The 25,904-nt window shown below is 37.2% G+C and overlaps 2 protein-coding genes across 3 annotated transcripts in view; one reads left to right on the forward strand and one right to left on the reverse strand.

Annotated features, from left to right (window-relative positions):
* Positions 1–25,838, forward strand: PMPCB (peptidase, mitochondrial processing subunit beta). The gene is made up of 13 exons (XM_022554338.2): positions 1–128; positions 1,182–1,322; positions 2,044–2,130; positions 2,496–2,625; positions 7,836–8,034; positions 8,411–8,490; positions 10,990–11,102; positions 11,961–12,104; positions 13,620–13,780; positions 14,713–14,798; positions 14,884–14,972; positions 15,135–15,210; positions 15,300–25,838. The coding sequence occupies exons 1-13, from the start codon at positions 30–32 to the stop codon at positions 15,362–15,364; spliced, it is 1,470 nt and encodes a 489-aa protein (XP_022410046.1). The 5' UTR covers positions 1–29; the 3' UTR covers positions 15,365–25,838.
* Positions 15,560–25,904, reverse strand: part of DNAJC2 (DnaJ heat shock protein family (Hsp40) member C2) — a 27,466-nt gene continuing 17,121 nt past the window's right edge. For both annotated transcript variants that reach the window (XM_022554335.3, XM_022554337.3), the window contains exons 8-17: positions 25,419–25,510; positions 25,219–25,340; positions 24,659–24,808; positions 21,567–21,655; positions 21,423–21,492; positions 19,789–19,973; positions 18,930–19,030; positions 18,705–18,812; positions 15,979–16,133; positions 15,560–15,713 (exon numbers count right to left, since the gene is read on the reverse strand). In XM_022554335.3, the coding sequence (XP_022410043.1) occupies positions 15,639–15,713; positions 15,979–16,133; positions 18,705–18,812; positions 18,930–19,030; positions 19,789–19,973; positions 21,423–21,492; positions 21,567–21,655; positions 24,659–24,808; positions 25,219–25,340; positions 25,419–25,510 (1,147 nt within the window). In that variant the 3' untranslated portion in view covers positions 15,560–15,638. The remainder of the gene's footprint in view (positions 15,714–15,978; positions 16,134–18,704; positions 18,813–18,929; positions 19,031–19,788; positions 19,974–21,422; positions 21,493–21,566; positions 21,656–24,658; positions 24,809–25,218; positions 25,341–25,418; positions 25,511–25,904) is intronic.

A 25,904-nucleotide genomic window follows, 5' to 3' on the forward strand; every position in this document is an offset into this window, starting at 1 on the left:
GCACATCCTTCGCACAGGCCCGAGGGAAGATGATGGCGGCGGCGGCCCGAGCGGTGGTGTTACCCGCGGTGCGGCGGAGGCTCTGCGGTTTCACCGAGAGGCTCCTGGCCGGAGGTGCTGCCGGGCGGGTGAGCTTCCCTCCACTTGTTTGGGTGCCGCCGGGACCAGGCTAGGCCGGGCCTCTCCCGCAGAACTCCGCGCGGCGAGCTTGAGTCTCGGGCGCCCGGCCGGGCCGCGGGCGTCGGATCCACACACCACCCCAACGGCGGGTCGGGCCTTCCCAGCCGGGACCCGTGGGGCATCAGGCGGCCGGGGACGCTTACCTCCCGCCGGCGCTGGTCTGGCTTTGGTATCCCGCAGCGCGTGACCCGCCAGTGACGTGTGGCATGACCCTGGTTTACCGATCCCCTGCCCTAGTCACTTGGGAGTCATTATAAAGAGTGCGTGTTGATCACAAAAATCGCAGTGGTTGCCATTGGGGGAAATTAAAAAGTGAGGACCCCACCCCGCCCGCCCCGAGTTCTCTTTTTTCTTAAAACTGAGCGTCTTCATCATCAACTCTGCTTCCTGCGAACCAAGGGGTAGCTAAAGGAAAAGTTTGTCTGTATATGTATATTTCTCGTGCAAGACTAGCTTTGTCTAGAGGAAAAGAAAAGCTGGGGACGGGCGAATAGTCCATAGCCAACAAGTCAGTCAGCCAGAGTATATCTTGAACACCTGCCCTTCTTTCTGCCTTCTCTTTTTCTGGCTTTTTAAAAACGGCTTTTCTTAAACAGTGGAAACCTTAAGCATTTCTACGTTGTGTATAGGTATTTTTATATTTTTCGCTCCCTTTCTTGGCTTCCCCCACATTCACCCACCCCCGCTTCCGCCCTCTATTGTGAATATTAAACATTTCTAGGAGAAGTATTGAAATAAAAGTAGTTTCTTTCAGGATAATTATCATAACCGTTTATTTGCCGTAAGGAGAGGGCATATGTAGACTTGTTGCTGGCTTTAGGAAAGTGGTTGGTTGAGGAATGTTATCAACATAGGCCAGCCAAGGGGTGGGTCTCAATGGAATAAAAGTTAAGGAGGAAAGAGTACTTTATAGAGTCTCTTTGGGATAGATTTGGTTTTCTAATCAACATTTCATATTAGAATAGTGATATGTTTTGCTTCTTCCCTCCACCCCCAACCAGTCACTATATTTTGGAGGAAACAGATTGAGAAGTACACAGGCTGCTACACAAGTTGTTCTGAATGTCCCTGAAACGCACGTAACCTGTTTGGAGAACGGACTCAGAGTGGCCTCTGAAGACTCTGGGCTCTCAACATGCACAGTAAGTGCTTTAGTTTGACTCCTCATTAGGTGAGAGAGCAAACTGTTGATTTTAATTTAAGCTTTTCAGTTGGTTGGCAGGTGGTTGAAAGTAGCAGCAATTATTTTGCCGACAAGTGACTGTCACTTGTGAATCTCTTCCTGTGATACTTCCATACCACACGAGTGTCTACATCTGGTTCTTGTAGCCTGTTGTGTCATGTAGTGTTGATAATAATGAGAGAGATATATTTGCTGGACTACTCTGTGCCAAATGTTTTTACATATATTGTCTTATTTGATCTTTAAAATAGTTCTTTGTAGCAGGGATCATCATATCCATTTTACAGTTGAAAAACAAGATCAGAGAAGTTAAATGGTTTTGTCCAAGGTCACACAGCTAATACATGACAGAACCAGGATTTGAACCTAGATTTTCTGACAGTCTCTGATGTTCTTTACACTATACTTATTAATTGACTGTAGTAACACATTGGGCTAAGAATCTGGGTCCTCAGTAAAGCTGGCAAGTAGGTATTTGTGGCACCCAGCAGTAGCCTGATGACCAAAAATTTTAAATCTCAGTTCATAGGACCTTACTGTCAGTCCACTCAAGAAGACTTTAATGTTAAGGCTGGAAAGCATTTGTCAGAAAAAGGAAGAAGACTGCCCCCTACCCCTACCCTGTCCCCTCAAAAGAAAGAAGATGTTGTCTTATTTAATTCTTACTTTATTGCATTAAGGTTGGGCTCTGGATTGATGCTGGAAGTAGATATGAAAATGAGAAGAATAATGGAACAGCTCACTTTCTGGAGCATATGGCTTTCAAGGCAAGTTGTAAGACTTTTTTTTTTTAATGCATTTTCTTTAAGAGGCAGTAAACACAAAATCTCATTCTCAGGTAAGGAGAACTATAATAGTATAGCATGTTTTACTTTTATTTTTAAAATCTTTTTTTCAGGATAATTACCTGAAATAATTACTGATAATTGCTCTGTAGAGCAAAACAAGGATTTTCTCTTGGGATGTAAGGGTCATTTGAACGTACGCCACTATTTCTGAAGCCTGATGTACTTTAGAAACCAAATTTGGTCCTTACATAGGCTTATGTCCTCATATTCATTGTCTGAAGTGTTTAGAACAGATGAGGGATAAAGGAAGAGGTCATAATTTTTTTTTTCCTCTTTTATTTCAGGGCACCAAAAAGAGATCCCAGTTAGATCTGGAACTTGAGATTGAAAACATGGGTGCTCATCTCAATGCCTATACCTCCAGGGAGCAGACTGTATATTATGCCAAAGCATTCTCTAAAGATTTGCCAAGAGGTATTGTTATTATTTATACTGCAGATATGTAATTTCCACAGGAATTCAGAAATGATTTAGTGCTGTTTACATTATGTTTGTTGAGAAAGAAAATGAAAAAAATGAACCAAACTTTGGGTGAGGGGCCACCTGTTTTTATTTTTTCCTCCAAATATGAGAAACGATAAAAATATTTGTAGGCTGCAGGACTTGTGCAAACCAGGCCCTAACACTTGATTCAAATATTACTTCCTCCAGAGCCATACCTGTGTAGTGAACTATTTTTAATTGTTTTATTATTTGTTTACTTTTACTGCCTACTTTTTGTTTTGTTTTTTCTCTATCCTGTTATCTGAATATTTTATTTCTACAAGTCAGAACAGATTTTCTATCTACTGACTGCTGGGCTTTGTTTTTGAACAAAACTTGCTTGCTTCTTTATTGCATTTGCACATTCTGGTTCCTCATCCTGGAGTGCACTTCTTTCTTACTGTCCTTTCCATTAATTTTTTTCAAAATTCAATTTATTTAAACTAAAAAAAAAAACAAAAACCCAATACAGATCACCGATCCCCCACCCCCTGCCCCAGCAATGATCAGTCTGTTCTCTGTATCTATGAGCTTGGGTGTTGTTTTGTTTTCGACTTTTTTTCCCCCACATATAAGAGAGATCATATGATATTTGTTATTTCTCTGTCTGACTTTTTTGCTTAGCATAATGCCATTGAAGTTCATCCATGCCATTGCAAGTGGCAAGATTTCATTCTTTTTTAGGGCTGAGTAATAATACTCCTCTTTGTATGTGAGTGTGTATTTGTGTATCACAACTTCTTTACCCATTCACTCATTGATGAACACCTAGGTTGTTTCCATATCTTGGCTGCTGTACATAACGCAGTGAACACGGAGGTAGGTCTTTTCAAGTTAGTGTTTTTGTTTTCTTTGCATAAATGTGCAGAAGTGGAATTGCTGGATTGTATGGTAGTTCTATTTTTAATTTTTTAAGGAAATTCCATGTTGTTTTCTATCATGGCTGCACCAGTTTACATTCCCACCAACAGTGTAAAAGGGTTTCCTCTTCTCTACATCCTTGCTAACCCTTGTCTCTAGTCTTTTTGATAGTAGCCATTCTGACAGTTATGGGGTGATATCTCATTGTCATTTTGATTTGCACTTTCCTGATGATTAATGATGTTGAGAATCTTTTCATGTACCTGTTGGCCATCTGTGTGTCTTCTTTGGAAAAATGTTTATTTAGATCTTCTGCCCATCTTTTAATCTGATTGTTTGTTTTCTTCCTGTTGGTTTCTATGGGTTCTTCATATATTTTGTATATTCACCCCTTATCAGATATATGATTTGCAAATATCGTCTTCCATTCAGGAGGTTGCATTTTCATTTTGTTGATGTGCAGAAGCTTTTTAGTTTGATGTAGTTCTACTTGTTCATTTTTGCTTTTGATGTCAGGTTCAAAAAATCATCACCAAGACTTATGTCAAGGAGCTTACTACTTCCTCAGTTTTCTTCTAGCAGTTTTATGGTTTCAGGCCTTCTGTTCAAGCCTTTAATTAATTTTGAGTTAATTTTTGTGTATAATAGGTGTCCAGTTTCATTCTTTTCCATGTGGCCGATTTTCCCACACCATTTATTGAAGAGACTATCCTTTCTTTGTTGTATATTTTTGGATCTTTGTTGTAAATTAATTGATCATATATGCTTGGGTTTATTCTGGGCTCTCTTGTGCTCCACTGATTCAGTACCTGGTTTTATGTACCATACTGATTTGATTACTGTTCTTTGTAATGTTTGAAATCAGGGAGCATGATGCTTTCAGCTTTGTTCTCTTTCTCAAGATTGCTTTGGCCATTTGGGGTCTTTTGTGGTTCCATACAAATTTTAGGATTGTTCATTATATTTCTGTGAAAAATGCCATTGGAATTTTTTTTTTTTGCGGTACGCGGGCCTCTGACTGTTGTGGCCTCTCCCGTTGCGGAGCACAGGCTCCGGACGCGCAGGCTCAGCGGCCATGGCTCACGGGCCCAGCCGCTCCGCGGCATGTGGGATCTTCCCGGACCGGGGCACAAACCCGTGTCCCCTGCATCAGCAGGCGGACTCTCAACCACTGTGCCACCAGGGAAGCTCGCCATTGGAATTTTGATAGGGATTGCACTGAGTCTGTGTATTGCTTTTGGTAACTTGGACATTTTAACAACATTAATTCTTCTAATCCATGAGCATGGACTATCTTTCCAATTCCTTGTGTTGTCTTCAGTTTCTTTCATTAATGTCTTGTAGTTTTCCTCGATTAAATTTATTCCTAAGTATTTTATTCCTTTTGATGCAATTGTAAATGGGATTACTTCTTATTTTCTCTTGCTGATAGTTCATTATTAGTGTATAGGAACAGAACAGAGTTTTGCTTATTGACTTTGTATCCTACAGCTTCACTGAATTCGTTTATTAGTCCTAACAGTTTATTTGATGGAGTCTTTAGTGTTTTTTATATGTAATATCATGTCATCTGCAAATAGTGATAGTTTTACTTCTTCCTTTCCAATTTGGATGACTTTGATTTCTTTTTCTTGCCTAATTGCTCTGACTAGGAGCAATTTTTTTTATTCCTTTTTTGTTACAAAAACTCTGAAGCAGAATAAGCAAGTGTTCACTTAAAAGATTATTGATGATTGTTTTCATAGCAATAAAATAAAATAGATTTTATTTTTATTTTGTAGAAGTAAAATATTCTGACAGCATAACTATTTTTTGTAGTTACCATGTTGTAGAGTGTTTTGGATATCTTAAGGGAAAGTTATTACACAAAACATTTTCCCAATGGGAGAATTAACGAAAAAATGTAGCAGTTTTAGTGCTAATTGGTGAGACTATTAATCTTTAAGGTCCTTGTATAGTTGTAGTTAATTTCATTACTTTGAAATTTTGGATTCCTAATAGGCTTTCATTAATAATGTTTGAATGCCGCTTTACACAAGTACCTTTGTATATATGTAATTTGTGTATATATCATCTCATTTGATCAGCATAGTAATCAGATAAGTGTCTCCACTGTGCAGTTGTGGAAATTGAGGCGCAGCCCAGACTGTGACTTTCCCCAGATCACATAACTTAGTGGCTTACTGTGGACTCAAATGCGTGTCTTCTCACTCAGATTCACTGTGTCAGGTTGCTTTGTCAAAACAACAAAACAAAACGCCTACCACCTGCAAATAAATAAAGTAAAATTTTCATAACATGGTAGCCTAACTTGTGCATTAAAACCAGTGAAAATGAAAACAGTGGAGGGTGTGTTAGTTTGAATTGCAAAAAACATTGGTTAGATTCTTAATGATTTCCGTAGAAATAGTTTTTGCCCCAGGACTAGTTAGGCACTAAGAACAAAGGGCTAGGCCAGGCTACTTTAAAGGACTGTTGTTTCTAGCCTGTTTCTCTCCTTTATTTACACAGAGAACAGCAAAGAAAGCAAAAAAGAGGACTAGAGAAAGAGAATTTAGAAGACCTTTTTTTTTTCTTTCTGGCTTCTGGCTGGGAAGGACAGAGTCCCTGTTAGTGGGAGTGGAAATGGAAAAGAGAGGCGCTCTTTGAGGAATCCAAAGTGGAAGTGCTCTCTGAAGCAGATCCCACTTTGGGAATTTGCTTGAGGCTTTTATACTCTCAGTTGGGTGAAACCTGGTGTGTGAGGTAATAATTAGATGCTTAGACAAGTGGTCTTCAAACTTTTATGATCATCCATTCTTATCAGTAAGAGACTTGAACATATATCCTCAATATAGGTATATGTATAAATTAAATACATGTACTGCTGTACTAATATATACAGTATTACATATACATTAGAAAGAGAGAAGATTCTGAGTAAAACATAAATATTGGGAAATATGAATCCCCACTTTAGAAGGTACCAATCTAGACTACTACTTCCACATAAAGGGGGGTCTTCACACAGGATCCCTTGTCCTCCCGTCTGTCTTTGGGCTCTTCCTTACCCACCTGGGCCTTTATTTCCCTTGTCTGGATAGGTTTTTTTTGTTTGTTTTTAAATTTTATTGGAGCATAGTTGATTTACAGCATTGTGTTAGAGAGATGGTTTTACAGATAATTTTTTCTTTTTGCCCAGGATCTCGGTCCCAGCCTATTCTAGCAGTCTGTTTTGTCATGTTGGGTAGTCTGTAGAGGTAATTAATTACAGGAGGTCCTTGGTATTTGAACATTATTGCTTCTGAGACAAGTCACCTTAAAGTGAACTTAAAACAAGGAACAGAAATTTACAGCAGAGTAACAAAATGAAACTAAAGTTTATAAATTTGTTTTATATTGACTAAAATTTAGATTGTGATTGCAACTATATACTAATTCTTCAAGGATAGTTTAGGTTTTCCTTTTTTGGAGAAGTATGTACTTTTTCTGATAAAATTGCTTAATAGCATGATAAATCCTTTAGTTCACTTGTGGCTTTTTGCAAATTAGGGTCATTTTTGTATAAATACTTGAGGGTTTTATCAGTTTTTCCAAGGGTCACTTTTAATACTTTGATAGTCATGTTCTCTCTTTTAGGGTACCTATCCTTTTTTTCAAATGTTAACTGCTCCAGCTCTGTTGGATCATCATTTATCAGTGGCTTTACTAATTAACGGTCAGAATCTAACCAGCATTGACCAGAATCTAACCAACATTGACCATTAACTGGAGTTAAGTGGGGAAAGACATTTGAGAGGGCACTAATTCTGTAAGTGGTTCATTGGGGGTATATATTAGATTACGATGGTTCTTGGCTTCTTAATATAGTAGCCTCGTTGCTGTGGGATCTTGGGTAGTAACTATTTGGGTGATGTCGGCTCTCTGTGTGTACCTGTGTGCTCTGAGTAGATAGATAATTTTCTCCTTACCATTGTCACAGAGAACAATATACAGTTATATGCAGATTTCCATGACCGTTCTGAAGTGGTTGTAGGCAGTCATTTTACAAGTGTTGTGGGGACTTCTGGCAAATTTAGTCTTCTTCAAGTTCATCTGTACCACAGGGGATTGCATTTCTCATTTTAATTTAGTCCTTCTAGGTATATCAAATTATAGAAACATTTATTTCTTCTCAGTTTAATCATTTAGTCAGTATTGAGTGATGGTCACTATCATTGTTTCTGATGCTAATTTAATAGATTTTAAACAGTGAAAATTTAAGATTTTAGTGTTTCTTCTTGTGTTTTACTTTCAATAAGCTGTAGAAATTCTTGCTGATATAATACAAAACAGCACATTGGGAGAAGCAGAGATTGAACGTGAACGTGGAGTAATCCTTAGAGAGATGCAAGAAGTTGAAACCAATTTACAAGAAGTTGTTTTTGATTATCTTCATGCCACAGCTTATCAAAATACTGCACTTGGACGGACAATTTTGGGACCAACTGAAAATATCAAGTAGGTATAATTCTCAGATTTTTTTTTTTTTGAGAAAAAATTTGAATTGTGAAAATTAACATTCACATTCAAAAAGTATGTTTCAAAAAGTAATTTTTTACCCCCAATAATCTGAATGAAATTGTACTTAAGCTACACTTTAGCCCCACCTAACTCCCAGGTGTCTGGATTTGTAGCTACTTCTGGAATAAACAAGTGATGGTATTAAATCTTTTTTTTTTTTTGATATATACTTTGATACTTGTTGCATATATTCTATTTCTGACTGCATTTAACTTAGAATACCTTTAAGGTCCAATTTAATTTCAGGTGTATTATGTGAGGATCTGTGCTTTTAAATTTCCTTTTAATATTGCTTTTCTTACTCCACTTACAGGTCTATAAATCGTAAGGACTTAGTGGATTATATAACCACACATTATAAGGGGCCAAGAATAGTACTTGCTGCTGCTGGAGGTTAGTTTAAGTTTCTGTGACTGTTTTAAACACAGAGTGATGTACTTATCAGTTTGATCCTATTGGCAGATGTCTTTAGAGTTTTTATTTAGAGAGCAGATTGTTAAATGTGCTGGGTAAGGGCAGTATGGAGCCCTGGAACCAGACTTTTCCTGTCTTCTCTTTAGTAGAGTTTTTCTTTTAATTTTTATTTATTTTTGGCTGTGTTGGGTCATCGTTGCTGCACGCGGGCTTCCTCTCGTTGCGGCGAGCGGGGGCCACTCTTTGTTGCAGTGTACGGGTTTCTCATTGCGGTGGCTTCTCTTGTTGCGGAGCATGGGCTCTAGGCACGCGGGCTCAGTAGTTGTGGCGCACAGGCTTAGTTGCTCTTCAGCATATGGGATCTTCCCGGACCAGGGCGCAAACCCGTGTCCCCTGCGTTGGCAGGCGGATTCTTAACCACTGGCCACCAGGGAAGCCCAATAGAGTTTTTCAGTGGGAAAATGTAGTGACCCTCCAATATATAAGTGTGCACACATAATGGAATTTCCTTGTAAGAAAAGGGCAAATGAGTGAACTGGGAGATAATGAGACTTGGAAGATGGTGTTCTATGGTTTGGGACTCTCTTGAGATTTTGAATTACTTCCTGAGAACCAGCTTCATCCTTGGTCAGGCGTGGTATGAGTATGTTACGTTGTTTATTCATTCTTTGATGTGTTCGTTCTTTCAGTAAGATCTGCTAGTTACTGAAAAGGGGAAGTATATAGGGGATTAGGAGAATATTTAATGGGAATCTGAACATGCAGGTGGCATCAGGACAAGGCTTCCTTGTGAGAACATGTTTGAAGCCAGTGAATGAAAGAAAATTCACATTAGATTTTGCTAGATTTCCTGGTAATCTGAATTTACGCAAATTGTACATTTTATTGGTTTCCAGTTTTGTGTTCTCTTTCTTTTTAGGACAAAGTGAAGATACATGGAATGTTCTTTTGTGTAAATTTTTCTCTTTAGAAATGACAATAAATTAAAATTCTAGTTGCCCTGGATAGACTTTAGGCTCATTACTTGGGAATAATGGAGAAGATGAAAATGAGGGTTAAATATCTTAAAACATGTTGCCTTTGTGTGGCAGATAAGTGTGCTCTGAAGTTATTTTGAATTAGTAACATTGTTTCTAAAATGGCTGGGGTTCAACAATTGAAACTGCCTTGGAAAGGGGAACACTATTGGTTGGATGGGGCCTCAGCAGCTAAGCTGTCAGGGATGTCTCTGCCATTGTTGGTGGCATATGGATGCAGTGGGTTTTATCATAGTTCATTGGTTCATTTTGACATCATCAGAGTTGGGATATCTTACAATTAATTAATGGCCTATCCTAGATTAATTAGCATTTTGTCTTATTGGTACATAAGTGATGATATTTCTTATCAACAGTGGCATCTTAACTTCAGTGAAATAGGCCAGAGCTAGCTTGATTAAAAAAATAAAATTTATCGGCTCCCCTGCCTTTTGGATAGAGGTAAGCTGGGGCAGGTGCTGAATATCTGGAACATCCAACCAGGAGGGCTATAGGTGAAGGTAGTAAAACAGTGGAGGTGGTTGTTAAGTGCTGAGAACTGTGTGCATGTTCATGGTTCTGCACTCTCTGCTTGTCATCCTTGTATCACCAGGGTCTTCCTATTGTTTTGTCACCCTCTGGATTGATATCTAAGGTGGCTCTCCTACATAGTGATTGTGAAAACGTGTGTAATCATTCACTGTCTTGTTTTATACCAGAGATTTGTTTGGAAAATATGGGTGTAAGTTGTGCTTTTATGTTCTAATAGAATGTTTCATTAAAAAAAAATCTTGTGGTGATATTTTTTAAGGCACTTACCCACGTTTAAATTTGTCTTGTAAGTTTAGGAATCTTTCACTGACTGAATCTGTTTGGATCCCAGGTTTGGAAAATAAGGGATATAGAATCTAAGTAACTCTTAAGTTTTGGATGGCAAGTAGTGAGTGTTTGAATAGCTATGAATTTATTCAGAAATTTGTATGAGGTTATTTTGTTCCTGTATTTTGATAGCAGAGCGCAGAGAATGAAGCGTATCTTGTATCCAGCTTTCTTTAAATGACAGTTATTCTTTTCTACTTTAAAAAATTTATTGAAAGGTGACTTTTCCTTGCTAGTTTGCATTCTAGGAGTTTTAATTATTTAATATAACATGATTCTGTATGGAAAATGGTATTTTCAAGCTATCTTATTATCCTTATCTGTGAATCCATTGGTATGTTATGAAAACTGTGATGGTTCTTCAGAATGAGAAAGCTGTGCAGCCCCAAGCCTTATAACCAGGGAAAGAGTGTGCTCTGTGAGCTTACTCTTAAAAAGGCTTTTAGTCAGAGCAAGTAGTCCATGTGTAACCTGTATCACATTATACCACCTTGAGCTTATTGTAAACAGAAGTATTGGCAGTTCGTTGTGTGCTTTACATTGCACTGCTACTGGATATATAACATATTTTCCTTCAATTTAGGGGTTTCCCATGATGAACTGCTTGAGTTAGCAAAGTTTCATTTTGGTGACTCTTTGTCCACACACAAAGGAGAAATACCAGCTCTGCCTCCCTGCAAATTCACAGGAAGTGAGGTAGGGCAAGCCTCCTAAGCTAGTGTTTAACCCTTTGGGTTTCTTGTGTTGTATTTATGAATGTGTGTAGCAAATGTGCCTGTTTCTAACAGTAAAATGGAAGAAGCCAAAGGAGTCCAGCCGAGGATGGACTCAGTTGTTTATATTCTTTCCTGTTCCATATATTTAACCACCTATTTTTCTTTCCTAAGTAAGGTTTTAAGGAAAATATAATTTGGGCTTTTTGTGCTTTTTCTTTGATACTATGCCCATTTTCCTATTGTAGGGCATAAAAGTTAATCTTTTATTTTAAAAACACCCCAAATTTTGACTTTTAATCAGGTTTATTCTTGGCTAAGTTCTGCCCACAGTACATTTCTGGGGGGTAGCTGTTAAAGCCAGAACTTGTAGAGAACCTGCTACATGTCAGCTGTATCTTTAAGCCTCATTAGAAGCTTAGTTTGCCACATTAGGGATGATGCTCATATAGTTGTATCCGGAAAGAAGCCTGATGTTGGCAATTGCATAAGACTGTAGCACTGGCAGTACAAAAATAAGCCTGTTATGTCAAGATTAGCTTAAATTTAGAGTCAGAAAAATTCAGACTGACAAAAGATTATTTCTACCAGTGAAATAATGCATCGCTTTTTGACCAGGTAATTATCTGGTGGCTGTGTCTGGATTATTTCAAGTGGAGATCTTTTGGTGAAATTCTTCTAGACTATACAGTGTAATGAGGCCTAATTGTTTAAAAAATAAAGGAGTGTCATGGTGAGCATTTTAACTTTGCAGTAAATGGAGCTGGTGAGTTTGTTTCTTGTTAAGCATGTTATATAGTGGTAATCTCAACTAGAGCTTTGTATCCTTTATCCTAACTAGATTCGAGTGAGGGATGACAAGATGCCTTTGGCACATCTTGCAATAGCTGTTGAAGCTGTTGGTTGGGCACATCCAGATACAATCTGTCTCATGGTTGCAAACACACTGATTGGCAACTGGGATCGCTCTTTTGGAGGAGGAATGGTAAGTGATTTTAAAAGTAAATTTCCATAATAAATGAGAAGATGAAACTTCGTAGTATGAATTTTGACTTAAAATATAAACTGATCCTGGATTGCATCCTGGGCCAGAAAAAAAACAATTTTTTTCTTTTGCCATATTGGCAAATTTTGAATAAGGAAAGAAGGATTTGTTAATAGTAATATATCAGTGTTAATATCCTAATTTTAATAATTGTACTGAGGTAAATTTCCTTGTTTTTCAGAAGTGCACATTAAAAAGTATTCAGGGGTAAAAAGGATATCTGCACTGTACTCTCAAACAATTGAAAAATATGTTAAAGAGAATGATAAAGCAAAAAAAAAAATGGTAAAGTAACAGGTGTTAAGGAATTTGGATAAAGGAAATTCTTTGTACTGTTTGTTACTAGTCTGTAGTCTGAAATTACTTCAAAATACAAAGTGTATATATTTATACTCAAAGATTTTGAGAAAATACATTTCATATAAGTATCTTAGGCTTCACATGCAATATAATTTCAATTTTTTAAGCAAACAGCCCAAAGCTCTACAAATTGGGTTGATAATAGCTAATTATTTTTATTTTAAATTTTTGTTGTTGTTGGCAAAGCATATTGGCATGGGTTATTCAATTTTTTGGTTGATATGGTTATAAATGATTATTAAACAAAGCTGGAACACAGAATTAGAAGTCATAACCATATCTCACATCAATCACTGCTAGAAGTGGAATGCTGGGCTGGATTGACCAAGGGACCCTGTAAACATACCTGAACTACAACCTGTGAGGTCAGCCCATTTTTAATTTTAATTTTGGCCTGATTGGATTTTTCCCTTTTTTTAATTTTAATTTTATATTGGAGTATAGTTGATTTACAATGTTGTGTTAGTTTCATATGTACAGCTAAGTGATTCAGTTATATATACACATATATATCCATTCTTTTTCAAATTCTTTTCCCATTTAGGTTATTACAGAATATTGAGTAGAGTTCCCCGTTCTATACAGTAGGTTCCTTGTTGGTTATTTTATACACAGTAGTGTGTATATGTTAATCCCAAACTCCTAATTTATCCCTCCCCCAACCACGTTTCCCCTTTGGTAACCATGAGTTTGTTTTCAAAGTCTGTGAGTCTGTTTCTGTTTTGTAAATAAGTTCATTTGTATCTTTTTTTTTTTTTAGATTCCACATGTAAGTGATATCACTGACTTCACTTAGTATGATAATCTCTAGGTCCATCAATATGTATTATTTTAGAAGTGGGTGCAGCTACTAAATTAATTACAAGGATTCACTGCTTTAACATTATGAATTTCTCTGGGGATGATGCATTGGGCTGGTGAGATTACTATAATTCTTAGTTTCAGTGAATTTTAGCTTTATTATTGAGATACTGCTGGATAAAACTGAGAAACTCAGCCTTTTAAGGCAGTCACGATTTTCACATCTCATTTTTCTTTCTGGTAATTTGGACACGTATACCTACAGTTCTCTTGGACAGTTTTTTTCCCTTACAGAATTTATCTAGCAAGCTGGCCCAGCTCACCTGTCATGGCAACCTCTGCCATAGCTTCCAGTCTTTCAACACTTCCTACACAGATACAGGATTATGGGGAATCTATATGGTTTGTGAACCAGCCACTGTTGCAGACATGCTACATGTTGTTCAGAAAGAATGGTGAGAAAAAATTTAAATCATGCTTAGAATTCCCACTTTAGACTAGTTTCTTTTTACACTGTTGATGCTGATTAATTTTTTATGGTGATGTTATTAGCATTTTATTAAGAGAACAAGACTTAAGTAGTAGCAGCTACTGCTGTGTTTTTAAAGATCACAGATGTTTCTTCTAAGTTTCATGTGAAGCTGATTTATACTATAGAAAATTCTTAATCATTAAGAAGCAGATTACTTCAGAAAGAATATCTTAAAAGTTAAAAATGTTTAAATGCCAACTAGAATTCTAGGAAATATTTCTAAAAGTTATCTGGCTTGGAAAGGCTGTGTTATGAAAATGAACCTGAAGTTGCCATTGCTAAAAGAAAAATGTAGTGTTTTAGTCAAAACTAGTACCTTGAGACAGGCAGAAGGGCCCAAAGCTTCTTGGAAAACTTTTATTTAGCTCTGGTCCCTTTCCTCCACCATTCTTAAATGGCTTACATCTCTCTAAGTCTAGTTGGAGTGTAATCATTAATTATTAGGTTTAAGTTAGACTCAACTGGATTCTTTTGAGAAACCAATGACCCACTGACCTATCTATCCCCTAACAAGTCAGATCCTATCAGATGGGGATTCATGAATTTTCAAAATGACTGTAGCATTTCTCAAAATGCGGTCAGCCTATTTTTATATTGTATTGAATCTCTGCTAACCATATCATTTTTGAGAAATTAACACTACCAGGAAAATAATCAGTAATATTTTAACTTTTGCTTAACTGTTGGGATCATTAGTAATTTCAACTTTTTACTAAATTGAAATCATAATCACTTGTACATTGTGGTGTAATACATAGAAATATAGCATCCTTTCTTTCTTTTAGGTCGTTAACTCATGAAACGCATAACATTTTCAAACTCCTTTGACATTTGATTTTTCCAAATGGTTTTTAGGATGCGACTCTGTACAAGTGTCACTGAAAGTGAAGTTGCACGAGCCAAGAATCTTCTGAAAACAAACATGTTGCTGCAACTTGATGGTAAAAGAATTAAAGACATAAGTCCTATTTTCACATGGTTGACTTACGTTCCAGTACTTAGTTTTTTCCCTTTTCTTTAAAACAGGTTCCACTCCCATCTGTGAAGATATTGGTAGGCAAATGTTATGCTATAATCGAAGAATTCCCATCCCTGAGCTTGAAGCAAGAATTGATGTAAGTAGTTCTTAGATACTATTGGGTCTTGTGTAAAATGATGCTTGTTACAACACCTGGAGATACACATCATAAATCTTGCTTTAGCTCTAAAATGTCCCAGGTATAGAATGTCTGCACTACTACAAAAAGCTCTGAATGCTTGTGTCTTCAATTTTTCAGGCTGTAAATGCTGAGATAATTCGAGAAGTGTGTACCAAATATATTTACGATAAGAGTCCAGCTGTTGCTGCTGTTGGTAAGCCTGGCTCCTTTTCTCCTATGCAGAAAGTTGGCTAAGGACTTTCCTTCTCTTTAGTTGTAACTGTCCTTTCTTTTAATCCTTAGGTCCCATTGAGCAGCTACCAGATTTTAACCAGATTTGCAGTAACATGTACTGGCTTCGTGATTAAAATGCTCCTAATAAACATATTTTGAACATATATATTTATAAAACCGAGACCTGCAAGTCCTAAAGAAAAAAAATGAACATCTATACTGGTAAATATGAATGAAATACTATCTCAGACTTTGAAAGAATAAGACCACCACAATGAATGGTAGATCTCTGAGCTCTGAGAAATTATACTGGAACAACACACTTTAAGTATAGTTTTAAGAATAAAATTTTGTACAGTATTTTCAGTTTTATTATAAAAATGCACACACAACAAAGATTGTCATAAATCATTTCTTGCCTCTACTTGCATTCAGCACTTGCTCTTGAGCAGCTTTCTTTGCTTTTACCATTTCGACAAGTTCCTAGGAAGGGAAAAAGATGTTACTTACACCGAGAAGTTGTCAGAATTTGCAGACATTTCTAGTGTTTGGTATAAGTATGTAAACATCCAAACTGGGGTAAATCTATACTGAAAAAGTTGATTTTTTTTTAGTAACTGTCAGAGCTAGAAAGTTTCTAAGGTTGGTTATTTCTAATATTGGCCCCACGACTACTGTGGTATTGAATAAGCACAAAAACATAATTTAAATGATTGATAATGGAATCTACACACTAAAGATCTACAACCTTATATCGTTTCATGCAGTCCTTCTTTGTCCTGCCAGGCACTGCTTCTGCTATTTTTTCCCATCTTTCAGGTGTATTTACTGGGTACGTTTTCAAAGCTTGTTCCAAAAGCTTCTGTTCTTCTGTTGTCCAAGGGGTGAAATCTGTGCATGGACCTGTTTAAGAAAAAATTTTTTTTGGAAAATTTTATCCTAATTGATAGAAAACTGTCCTGGAACACCTTCCCAGATGAGTCTTTTGGTACACATCTTGGTAAGAGCCCATTTGAATCTGTGATGTGTAATCTTGAACAGACCAAATTAGATGCACATATATACCTCTAGGTATTAATTAGGGAAAAAACTTTAGATAGCTCACATCCCAGAAAAATAAGAGACTTTAAAGCACAATATGCTTTGTATTTCTGGTCTATCACAATCTCTAATCTTATATTCACCAGACTTTAAAAAAAAAAAAATCAGATTTAACATACACAGTTGGACTGCTGGGTTCGAAACCACAATCACAAGTCATTTAAGATTTCTTATAAATCTAGTTCCTTATAGCATAGGGAAAAGAGCTGCCTCCTACTTAAAAACTTTTAGCTCGATGAGAGCCTGGAAACCATTCTCATTTTACACTGGGAGAAACAAGTTTAACAAAGCTAAGCCAAGCTCCAAGCTCCCATGGTTTTAATGCTGTAGAGCCAAGGTGAGATTAGATTCCATTTCCAGTGTGTCACTGTCACCACGTCCACTAAAATCTTGTGGAGCCTACGCTGTGCATCTCTACTAAACCAGACCTTATGTTTGATAGAACACCTCATACATGTATCAGAAACAAATATATTCCTTCCTAAGATGCAAGAAGTATACATCCCACTTCTATAGGAAAATGAAAATGTGAAAATGGTTAAAATGATTTGGTTATTCTAAGTTAATGGATTACTGACAGCTTAGTTGTTTCAGATCATGCAGTGAAAACACAGTGGCACCTGTCCTACCAGCAGTGAGACTACCTCTTCAAATTGTAACCTGTGAGATCAGATACAAAGTAAAGCCTAGAAATCTAAGTTATTTGCCAATTAAAAACATACTCACAGACACAGTGAACAAGTTGAAAAACAACACACCTTAGAACAAGGCAGAGAACTTGTATTTGAAGACAGATTAAAGACTGAAGCTTTTTTTGAAATCAGCTTTTAAATTCCAGGAACCCCTTAGTGGAATTTCCTTTTATTAGTTTGAAGCCCCATTTAACACCATAGATTTAATTCATTTCCTCTCTCTTGGAAAAAAGATGGAACTGACATATAATTATTATCTGCTGCTTATTATCTGCTGTTATGATCCAGGGACTTCCCAATACCAAAATGAATGAAACATATAAAATTCCTATGAGAAATCACTATTCCAAAAACTGTGGCCAGCTTGCTGTTTACTGGAGCAGTTGAAGAGAGAGGGACCTGCCCATTAAATCCATAAAAAGAGGTAAAGGAGTCAGGCCCAAGTACCATATCACTCCCGCCCTCACAGGGTCACCCACCTGCCAGAAAGCACAACCATCACTGTCTGCCTCCAGCACGGAAACTAGTCCCACAAGAAAGGGCTGAGAATAATGCAGTAATATCTGAATGTGTCTGATTTTTGTGGATGGCGTAAGGGGCAAGAGAATTACCTCCTTTAGAAGTGCCTTCCAAGTGTTCTGAAATTTCTACTTTGTTACTTATCTTTCTGAAAAGAGCCAAAATAATGCCCAGCCTAGACAAAAGTCACCCAGTTTTGCAAATGCAACTTGCAAATGCAGAATGATTTTTTCCTCTTCATAGAACATTGTAAGTCTCTCCTAGTATTTTCAAATTGAAATTTTGGGATAATGAACCAGACCAAGAATACAGGAAAAGTAGGACTGTTAAGACAGGGACAGGTCATCATGAGGAGTCAAGGCTGTCAGTTAATCCCAAAACATACATTTGGCACTGTGATCTGGAAAGCATATCCAAGATAGCTTAGTTTAGGGAGAAAAGGACTGGTGGCTCACAAACGCGTGTAGTGAAAGAGAACTTTTCAAAGTTTTGTCGGCAACTCACAGTAAGGAAAAAAATGTAACATCTCAGACACTTATACACATGAACAGAAGTTTCACAAATACCCACTTACGTAATAGGTGTAATGCTCTCTGATATTTTCTATTCATGACCCATTAAACTGATTTCATGACCCACCTCTGAGTCATAATTTGCATTTGAAACATACTGGTCCAGAGTAATCAAATTAACTAGAACACCCAAGACATGTCAGCACAACAAACTGTGTCTGTATAACTAACTTATTCTGAGCCACGTAAGTTGCAGGCATGCTGCCCCTTTACTCCTGTCTTCCCTTAAAAACAAGGACCTTTCCTTATATATGGTGTATTTTTCAAAATCAGGAAATCAACCTTGATAAAAAATTATCTAGTCTACAGACCTTATTCAACTTTCAATTGTCCCAATGTCCTTTAATACTGATTTGTAAAATCTGGTGAACAAAACAAACAGAACCCCTCCCCTCATGGCATATGAAATGGAAGAACTGTAATTCTCAATGGTGCTAATGTAAAACTGTCCTGAAAACATCTGCTTTATACCTTTCAGTCTGCTAAATGCTTTCTATTCCATTCACTCTGAATGTAGACCGTAGATCTTGTATACTCTCACAGATACATGGTTAGCATTTTCTACTCATAGAAAAATAAAATTTCATTACCTTCAAATCGTTCTGAAGGTGTTGCATTGTCTGCTTGACACACCACACCATGTTCTTTTTTAAACTTATCAAAAGCCTTTCTGTTTATGTCATCTTTTTGATGAGGGTCTGAAAAGGGGAAAAAACTTTAATACAGATCATCTCATTTAGTCTTTCATTGCGTAGATTATTTTTAAAATATGTATTCAAGGTAGCAAAAAAATTGATTTGGCAAAACTAACTCACCAAGTTTTTGAAGACTCTTTGCTTTGCCAATAACATCTTTGGCGGTTCTCTTGACTCCAGAAGAAGAATGTATGTTCATGTAATTAGCAATAACTTCCCATCTAGAGCAACCGATACAAAAATAACGAAAAACCCCAAACAAAACCCAGAATGATCCCACATTTTTAATGCAGAGGGGTTAGCTGTAACATCTAAAGAATTAGCTCTAAATTGGTGGTCTAATTATTACTATTGCCTGAACTATGTTTTTTGCTTTTCATATGTTTAAATCAACTGTGTATAATCTTGGTTTCAAGTTTGTACAAAACCTTACTGATTCTGTGTAAAAATCAACAGAAATAAAAGCACACATTTGTGTATACTGCCATTTGGACACATACTTAAGGAGACAGATCATTCTGAAAAGAGAACCTTAGTTTCCTCATATACAGAATAAGGGACGCTGGATCTCTAAAGTTTCTTTGAGTTCTCAGCTCAGACTCTGCAGTGAGCTCCAGTTTGAGGTCGGAAGCAACAAAGAAGGATTAAGACTGAAAGAGAAACTATGGAGCACAAAACCTAGTGCCTACCTAAACCACAATGGACTAAGCCAACATGAGAGTCAAGGTTTATGTCTTATGATCCTTAATTTCCTGAGAAATTGATGAAGCATCCTGCTGTATGTATGGATATACATATGTGTGTTGGTATAAGCTGCTAAGACTAGCAGGTTCAAAATGCTTTCCACACTTTGCACAGAACTTAGTGTCCAGGTCCAAGCACATCTCTGGAAGTTTGCTATAATGTGCTGCTATTTGGGTGTCTACATTATCCCTAGGCTCCAGTATGTGTTGAAGAGAAGTTTCATTAGAACCAGTACCTTGAATTTGTTCCAGCAGGGAAGAGATTCACAGCTTTAATTAGTAATTGCAGATCATCTTCTGACCAGTGTTTACTGCCATTTCCACCTCCGCCAGTTGATTTCTCTGCATTCTTAGATGCCTGTCGCATACGAGCCTCAGCTTCCTCTTTCTCTTTTCTAATTTGCTCATTTATTTCTTCTATCTACACAAATATCATAGGTAAGTCAGGGACTTAAAACATCTTACTACTCTACACTCCCTTGCTGGCTTGTGGTTCTCGACCCTCAGCATCATCCAGGCAGGGACCCTACACCACCCCCCAGGCCAGCCCCAAAACCACAATCAGCCTTTTCACTCTGGCTTCCAGGCTGCCTATCTCTGCTTGAGGAACAAGAACCAGCCTTGGCCTGACCTACCCTGTATTCCTATCATATCTCTATTTGCCTTGGACACTACTTGTCAAGTCTATAGTCATTGGGTTATTCACCCACAAGGCCATTTCAAAGCTCATACCCACTCTTTTGCAGATAATGTCATTTACTCTCTACAAAAAGGTAAAAGCACAGCAAAGTGGCCTTTGGTTTATCTTGAAGTTCTACCTTTTACACTGTCACTTCCAGTGTACCTTCAAACATGCACAAGGGGAAAAAAAATCTTTACTTGATGTTGTTGCTCTGTCAGTTGCTATCTTGGAGTCATCTCTGACTCATTTCCCCACTTCAATCCCTTAGAACCAGTCACCAAGTCCCAAAGATTTCAGTGATTCCCATTATCACTCACAGTCCAAGTCCTTCCAGTGAGATTCTTACACTAGTCACACTCATCCAATGCCTCTTGTCTACAAATGCCAGGTTAATAGCACAATGTTCACCCTGTGTTACTCAAAGATCTGTGGTAATGGAAACTGGTCATCTTGGTATTCAAAACCTGCTTAATTTGGCTCTACTCTTCTTAACTAACTTAAACTCCCGCTTCTTCTTCCCCTAACTTTCTACTCCTACCTGTATTTTACACTGCTCCCCTGACCTTCATTTAACACTGTCGTCCTTCAAAACTGGCTCAAACCCTTCACTAAGCCTCCCTGACCACTCCAACCTGGTGTTGGCACTTCCTCTCTAACCTACAGCATTTACTGGGGGCCCTCCATCTTTTGGTCCTTAGGCCTTTTCTCTTGAGCATAACCGTTCCTGAACTCCTTTGTGGCAGCAATAGCATTAGGCTTTTCTCCAAATCACCTAGGCACGGGGCTGTATATGGTAGGTACTAACACTTGTTGCACTGAATTGAATTTCTGGGCCTGTTTCCTCATCTGTAAAATAAAAGGTGTAGACTAGACAGAATAAAAATCTCTTTTGGTTCTAAATGTTATTATCCAACAAAAATGCTCAAGGAATAGTCAACACAATGATTTTTTTCTAACAGTGATTCTGAAAAATCTATGATTAATGTGCTAGATAACCACAAATCAAACAACTATATATGGTAACAGCTATACACACTTAAATCCAATTTAAGTCAACCCAAAGAGAAATGAGACACTCTTTGCCCCTATAGTAACTTACATGTTAGGTGGGGAAACACTGAGGTGAAAGCAATACTAAAGCAGAATTAAATGCTAAATACAGGTAGAAGTGATATGTTTTTCTATTACCTGTTTTTCCAGAGCAGCCTTTCCTACTTCTTTTGTAGACGATGTGAGTGTTTCATTCAAGCACTGTAAACTTAAAGGAAAAAAGGGGATGAAATTTTATCCTAAGCCCAAAAGAAGACTTTAACAGCAGCTCTACAGTTATACCTCGCCAGTTCAAGCCGATCACAAAGTTTTTCCACTTCCTCCATCATTTTAACACGTTCTGCCTCATTGTCAGAAAAGTGATTCCAGGTCTAGAAGTATGAACACAAACATTTTCATCATCTCTACTGGCACTCAAGAGTACATCCATAAACAACTACCAAGCATGAAGTCCTTGAGAGGTTCTTAGGTTGACTGTATGGCCTCCTGGCCACCAACAAGCACATTCCCCGGGCACCATGCAAGGCTTTCCCTGGCCAGCCGGCAATAAGGAGGCATTACTAAATGGATGGAGGTGCAAAACAGAAGCAAGGTGATGGTGCAGAAGGCCTCTGGATGATATAAGACAATGAATTCTCAGAGAACCACTGAAGAATCAAGAAATTCTATATAATGACAAATTAAACTCCCTTTGTTAGGCTGCCTGTTCTATTTACTGTGTGCCAAACTGTAAAAAAGACAGTGTGTTAAGAAACAGGAAGTTCAGCAAAACCTGATATAACTAGAGATTATGCTTAGAATGGAATATTGTGATGTGCCTGGGTGAACAAGAATTGGAAAGTATCAATACTTCTCATGCTGCTTTCAGCTGCTGCTGACCCATCTCTCATTCCTCACTTTTCCTTGCTTCCTTAATCGATGCAATCTGGTGCTAAGGTTCCAATGCTTCTTTTACTGTGACACTTCCCTCGGCTTCCAAAAGCCTTACTGATTTTCTTCCTACCTGCTTGGGTCACTCCTTCTCAGGCTCCACTTCCTCTGTCAGTGCCTTAAGTATTGGTGTTTGCCAGTGTCCCATCTCCACCCTCCTTGCTCTATACTCTCCCCCCTGGGGGGATCTCCACTACTTGCCACTGAGATGTAGACGACTCTGTGACAATCCCACTCAACTCCAGACTTTACATCAAAGTTAAGTCACCTACTGAGTATCTTCATCTGAGTATCTCAATGCACTCAACATGCCCTAAACTGAAATCATTCTTCCCTGCCTTTTCCTCTTCCTTTGTTTTCTGTTTCACTGAATAATGCCATCACCCATCCAGTATTCCAAGCAAGAAACCAGGACATGTATTAACCCTTACTCCTCTTCCACCTCCAACATAAAATCAATACCCAACAGGCAACACCCAATCTTACCTCCTAAATGTTGGTTCATTTAATCTACCACCTTCTATTCCCACCATCTCTTTTAGTTCAAGGCCCATGCTCTCACCTGGATTATGCAAAAGACTCAATATGTCTCTGCCTCTAGTGTTCTCACAGCATCCTGAGCATAAGTGACTCAGGATCAGAGTCACTTTTAAGCTAGCAAGATATACAATGCTCTTCAAGACCTGGCCCTTCCTTCCTCTGGCTCATTAAACCTCACTTTTCTGGATCTCTACACTCTCTCAATGCTCCCTGATCTCTCTCATCTCTAATCCCATACACACACTGCTTCACCTGGCTGAATCCCACTAGATCCAGAAAGCCTTCCTTGACCACCTGTTCGGTACCTTCTTGTCCTAGTACCCATCTTAAAGTGTTTCACTGGCCTGTTTTCTTGTCATTCTCCATCGTTAACCAGCAGATTCCTGAAGGCAAAGACGGTGTCGTCATAGTATCAACATCAATTATAACTGCTTGACACATAGTTAAGTGCTCATCACATATTTGATGAATGAATAAATGAACTCATGCAGGAAAGGAGCTATAATAAGTTACCAAAGGCCAGAACTTTAACCCTCATTTAGGCACCATCTCTAAGAACTATTCAAGTTTTCTATTTTCTAACTGACCTTTTCAAGTTGTTGATTCAGTTCTCATTATGCCAAATCTAACAAGTGCTACATGTGAATGATCTCATTTAATCTTCACAACTCTATTTCTAGGTATCATTTCAGTTACTGTATAGGTGAGGAAACTGAGACATAAATGGGTTGAGGGAACCTCCTGAGGACCAGAGCTAGGACATGGGAAGTGGAAAATTACTTTAAATCTGAGTCCATGCTCTCAACAACTATGATATCCTGCATTCTTCTCAGTATAATTTTCTAGGTGAAATCTGAGGAAAATCTTTCATTTTTTTCTATTTAGATTTTCCTCTTACTTACCAAAAGCTTGAAGAGACATCCTGTGCTTGTATTTTTATTAAATGTCTTTCAAAGCCTGCTAAATGGGGCAGGTTAATTTCATTAACTGAAGATTTAGGATGGCATATATTAGAATACATATACTAGTGTCTAGAGCTTCTGGACAGTCACATGAAAGAGTCTTCTATACACAGTAAACATTTACATACTTGCTGAATTTAACTACAATGGTGTAGTATACTGTGTGGCAATCTCTACTATAGCTTGGAATTTCATTAATTTATTCATTTGATGCTACTTGATATGGAACAATACTGGCCTCCAACTTCACCAGTTTAAAAAGTAAGACCATCTCTTGGACAAAACTATATTTGAAAACTTTTGGGGTTTTTTAGTCAATATTTTTTAGTAAAAACTGTACCTGAACACAAACTACCAGTACTCAAATGAACGATATCCCTTTATTTAGATAAAAATGAAAGCTTTTAGATCCTTAAAAACAACCCAAGTTTAACTTCTTAAAGAACTTTTTCTTTGATAAACATTGATTTTACACCATTAAGGAAGTAACCAGTCAAAACCAATTTGTGGCACATTTTCAGAACAAACGATCCAATTTCTCCAACCAGGGGAAGGGGGAGAGATGGTGATGGTAGGGGACCTGCAACAGACACAACCAGGAGACACACGGCTGAAATCTTTGATCTTATTTAGATAAAAAGACATTGAGATAATCAAGAAGGTGTGAATATGGAACAAGTATTAGAATAATAAACAACTTTTTTTTAGGTTTGAAAATGGCAAGATGGTTATGTTAAAAAAGAAAAAAACAACCAACCCTATCAGAGTTGCATACTGAATATGCATGTGTGAAATTTTTAAAAAGTGAATTTAAAAACGTTTATATTCTGAGATAAAATGTGTACAGTAGTTTATATTTCCATAGTATAGAAATATTTTTAAGCTTAATCAGCAATTTGATTTACTTGTATGTAGTGCTTGTTCAATCACAGTCTGACGTACCTTGCATGAGTTTCGAAGTTTTTGTCTTTCCTTCTTAATGGCTTTTTTCTGGATATCTTTTTCCTTCTTTGCCAATAACGCTTGTTGTCTAACTTCCTCTTCTTCTTTTTCCTTTGCTAACCGAGCAGCTTCTAATTCAGCCTGTCTTTGCTTTAATAATGGAAAATAAAATCATTTAATAAAAAAATTAGAATTCCAAAATGCTCCATAATCTTATTCCAAAAATACAATTTTTAATAACTTAAATTACACAAAGGTAAACATCAACTTATCAAAGACTGAAGGAAAAGCAGATGGTAAAGTTCTATAAAAATTTATTAGAAATGTAAAAAGGACATATTAGAAGTGAGTGTAGTATTAAGAAATTTACATGACATTATGTTTTTGCTCAATAAGAATTTGCTGGTAAGGAAGATCGTTCTATCAACTGTGCCAAATGTCATGATTCTTTCAGAGTAGCACCTAATTCTCTACTGCTAGATTACAGTATTTAAAAATAGATCTGAAGATTGAAGATTTTATGAACATTTAAAATCCAACTTTGTCAAATGTCATCTTACCTTCTCTTTAGCTTCTTGCTCCTTCCGTTTTGCCTCTGCTTTTGCTTTCTTTTCTGCTTCTTTCTTGGCTTTTTCTTCTTCCTTAAATTTTTTTATCCTTGGATCACAGCTATATGCATTATCTACCAGAAAAAAAGTTAATCTTTTGAATTTCTAACATTTAATTAAAGAACTTTAAAAAACACATCAATTATCCTTACCAACTAATGTTCTTATTCTGTTCATTTCTTCTTTTTTCCTTTGGGCCCTTGTTGCTCTGTTCTGCTTTTCAATCCATCTCCTTTCATCACGACTATAAAATAGGAAATATTGTAAATAAACTATTGCTTATGGATGGTATGACAGGAAAATGTAATACTTTATAATTTAGCTACAATGCAAGTAATGTCTTGAAAGGTTAAAATGCTATGTCATTATTAACATTAAAGGGTAATAGTACTTACTATTATTTTTGGTTAATTTTTTGGGAACATTCATGTCAAAATAATTTCCCTACACATATAGGGAAAATGAAAATAAAACTGGTTAAGCAACCGGAAGAAAAAGAATTTGCTGACTTGAGCTTTATTGACAGTTACATTCCTTGGCAATTTCTTAAGCTTCATAACCAACTATTGATCTGGCACTATCAAGCTTAACTTGTGAGATAGGATCTCAAAATATCAAAAAAACTCATTTAAAACGGA

This window comes from Delphinapterus leucas, chromosome 9 (assembly GCF_059928025.1).
Source record: "Delphinapterus leucas isolate spDelLeu-1000000601 "Yukka" chromosome 9, BTC_Dleu_Yukka2, whole genome shotgun sequence".
Lineage (NCBI taxonomy): Eukaryota > Metazoa > Chordata > Mammalia > Artiodactyla > Monodontidae > Delphinapterus > Delphinapterus leucas.